This window comes from Propithecus coquereli, unplaced genomic scaffold (genome assembly GCF_000956105.1).
Source record: "Propithecus coquereli isolate 6110/MARCELLA unplaced genomic scaffold, Pcoq_1.0 Scaffold363, whole genome shotgun sequence".
Taxonomy (NCBI): Eukaryota; Metazoa; Chordata; class Mammalia; order Primates; family Indriidae; genus Propithecus; species Propithecus coquereli.
This window is the reverse complement of record NW_012149319.1, coordinates 787,047-790,485: the sequence shown is the minus strand read 5'-3', so window position 1 is coordinate 790,485 and position 3,439 is coordinate 787,047. Positions and strand designations below refer to the sequence as shown.

The 3,439-nt window shown below is 30.4% G+C and overlaps 1 protein-coding gene across 2 annotated transcripts in view; it reads right to left on the bottom strand.

The window, feature by feature from the left end:
* MGAT4C (MGAT4 family, member C) overlaps window positions 1-3,439 on the bottom strand; it is an 89,494-nt gene that overhangs the window by 26,318 nt on the left and 59,737 nt on the right. Inside the window, exon 2 of one of the 2 annotated variants that reach the window (XM_012651713.1) lies at window positions 2,196-2,350. In XM_012651713.1, coding sequence (XP_012507167.1) covers window positions 2,196-2,350 — 155 coding nt within the window. The remainder of the gene's footprint in view (window positions 1-2,195; window positions 2,351-3,439) is intronic. The other variant, XM_012651714.1, reaches the window with a different exon arrangement.

Here is a 3,439-nt window from a genome sequence, read left to right as displayed (position 1 = left end):
AAACTAAGAAAAAATCTAGTCTCTGCACCTGGAATGATTAGCAAATTTGACTAGAAATATGCATAATATAGTCAGAGAAATACAGTTGCAAAAGTACTCTTAGTAGATCTACTTTGTTAAATCACATTTTGTACATTCAATGGCTAAGACTAATATTTAGATGGTACTATGCAAAAATTCATAAAACAGGGCAATAGTGTTGATTCTCTTATTTATATGTACTCAACTACTTCTTACACATTTTACAGTGAATCAAAGAGGTTTTATTTCAAAAGACATAAGGACTTCTGTTGCAAATAGTGGTCTTTTTGAAAGATTAAAATTGCACTTGAAACTGTCTAATAAATGCAAGTCATTGAATACAACAAGTATCCAATCAATAGCATGTATTTGATTTACAAGATTTGATTTACTTCTACCAGAGGACACAGAGTCAAGAAATACATTTTTATTACAAAATTCAATCATTAATCAAGAGAATCTCTACTTAATTTATGATATTTAATTCTATCAAGTAAAATTAGCTAGAACACATTTTGTATTTTCCTTACATCTCATAAACATAATAGGTTATAAAAATCACAAAAGGCATGTCATTAGAAAGTTTATTCACTTTGCTATGTTTGCCTAAATCATGCCTCGTCAAATCCTGTTAATCTGTGGTGATTTCAACCATTGTGAATTAACTGCATATAGTAGAATGAAAGATCCACAAATTCAGAACCTCTACTTGAAGGTGAAAAGCCTGGGCAGAATCAAGATCTAGGATTCTGGCAGAATTTCACCATCAAAGGACAGAGCTAATAGAAGAAAGATGTTTTACAGAGGACCTCCTAGGAGGATCTGTACCAACTAAGATCACATGGTTTGCTCATAGGATATAGATATTATTTGGCAAATAGTAGGTAGTTAATAAGTAATGTTCAATTTACAAAAAAGACATGTTATTGTAAAATGCTCTTGGTGGTTCTTGTCACAGTCTTCTTGTTAAGATGTTAATTAAACTTTCAGAATGCTTACACATGGGAAGCACTTTTTAGTACCTGTGAGTTTAAAGGTTTTGATTTTCCTGAAATATGTAAACAATAATAATAACATAAAAACCAGGATAGATATCTTAGGTTCAATTCAGATGGAAAAAGTGAATAAACAATAAAGTCCACATTATTCTCATCAGTCATGAAATAATGTGATAATTATAACAAGAAAAAATAATAGAAATCAACAAACTAAATTCTTGTAATTAGCCAGAATAAGCTCTTTTGCATATTTCTATATTTCACCAAAAAATTCATTCATGTATCATTATCTACTAATTTTTATTACCTCTTTTAAACTACTGAACAGTTCATACATAAACATATCTATGTCTTGAGGTCTTTTCAGTGAGTATAAATATATAACATGGTGGTCATTTAGGGAATGGGAAAACAAGAGAATTTAGGGAATAAAAAAGAAAAACAAATCTGTCAACTGTCATCAGTGAAATACAATGTTAAAGTAACATCCATATCCCATATTATAATGTAATTAAAATAGAAGATACCAGAAATATAGGCCAAATACTGAACTGAGTAGGTGGCACTAGAAACAGTTATGGGAATATGAGTGGGACAAAGAAGTCACAAAATAAGGTAAGGTTTTGGGGATAAGTCCAAACACATAGTTGAAAACTTCTGAGTTACAATTGCTTTGGTTATCAAAATCCAAATGAAGTGTTATATATCATAATAAAATAGTACTTAAATTGCACAATTAAAAAGTATTGTTAATTAGAAATGGCATTTTGAAAATTTCAATGATAATATAGAAAAGTAGAGAAAGCAAGAAGGAATGGTTTTTAAGTAAATTTTGTTTTCTCTATATGTTTCAAATTAAAGCCCCCCAAAATCTTAATTATTTATATTATATTAATTCAGCTTAGTTATGATAGCTAACGTATTTGTAATTAGATGCACATATTTGAACCACAATGTAGACAGCATTAAAGAAAATATTGGAACATAAATCAAAACAAGTGCAATGTTGGTAACGTATGGCTGATAAAAAATGTAGATAGAAAATATTCATGTTATAATTTTACTTAAACCAAGGGTATTCCAATAGCCTGGGGTTGAAATTAGGTTACAATTGGGCTATTATAGTTTGACTTAAGCCTTATTTTGAAGAAAAAATAAACACCTTCCAAAACTTACCAGAACATAGCTATCTTCAATGTACAAGTTCATAAACAGGAGGAAAACGACAAGAACTCCCAAGAATGACACTGTAGAACGTTTTCGCAGGCATCTCATTTTATCCAGTATTTCAAAAATCTGTTTCATTTGATGAAATTTAAACATTCTCCTCTGTGGAAAAAAGGTAAATAATTACTAAAAGTTAATTTTAGATGCAAATATTTATTTATGATGCACATCAAAAGTCAGGCCTTTGTAGAAGCTCACCCTTCAAAAGTTTGAACTAAATTTCTGTTTTCAATTTCACCCTTAAGCTTGGCACGGATCATTAATACATTAAAGTAAGGCCAATGCAGTGGTTTATACTGACACAGAGTAAATCCAAATGAAAAGCAAGCTTCAGAGTTATTTATAAAAAAATGTACTTTGGTAATAATAATGTAAGAAGAAACAGGCTTTTGATATAAAAAGAAACAAAAATACAAGGGAAAAAAAGATATGTCAATTGTCATCTGTCAAATATAATGTTAAGGTGACATCCATATCCCATATTATAATGTAATTAAAATAGAAGATACCAGAAGTATAGGTCAAATATTGAACTCAGCAGGTGGCACTGGAAAAAGTTATGGGGATATGGGTGGAGTAGAGAAGTCACAAAAAAAGGTAAGGTTTTGGAGATAAGTCCAAACACATAGTTGAAAATTTCTGAGTTACGATTGCCTTGGTTATTTTTCTAATGATTCTTGTCAAATCAGTGTGGATCCTATAGTGGCATATTGACATTATTTTGCTTGATCTACTAACTAGCAGTTTGGCTGTTTAGAATATTCATGGATTGCACAAAGACAAAATGAGAATCAGTAAGATCAGTGAAAACCTATTTTTTTTCAATTTTAATCTTCTGTATTTGGTGACATCCTCCAATTACAGATTCATTTAGGTTACTGATCATTCTTAAAAAGTATAAATATGTCTAGAATGATCAACAGACTAACAGAATCACATTTTGCCTAAAATCAATACATTGATAATCTGGAAACAGTGTCATTTATGTAAGGTTCATCTTTAGGACGAAGTATTTATGTGCAAGAAGGGATTCAGGAAGTGAAAAAGGTTTGTTCCCCATATGCTTAGAACTAGGCCTAGAACACAGCTGGTTAACCATATCTCTTCAGTGGATTAATGCGAGCAGGAATTCATGGGATCCTTTTAAATTATAGTAAAGAATATTAGTAAGTGGGAGAAAATCTGAACATACC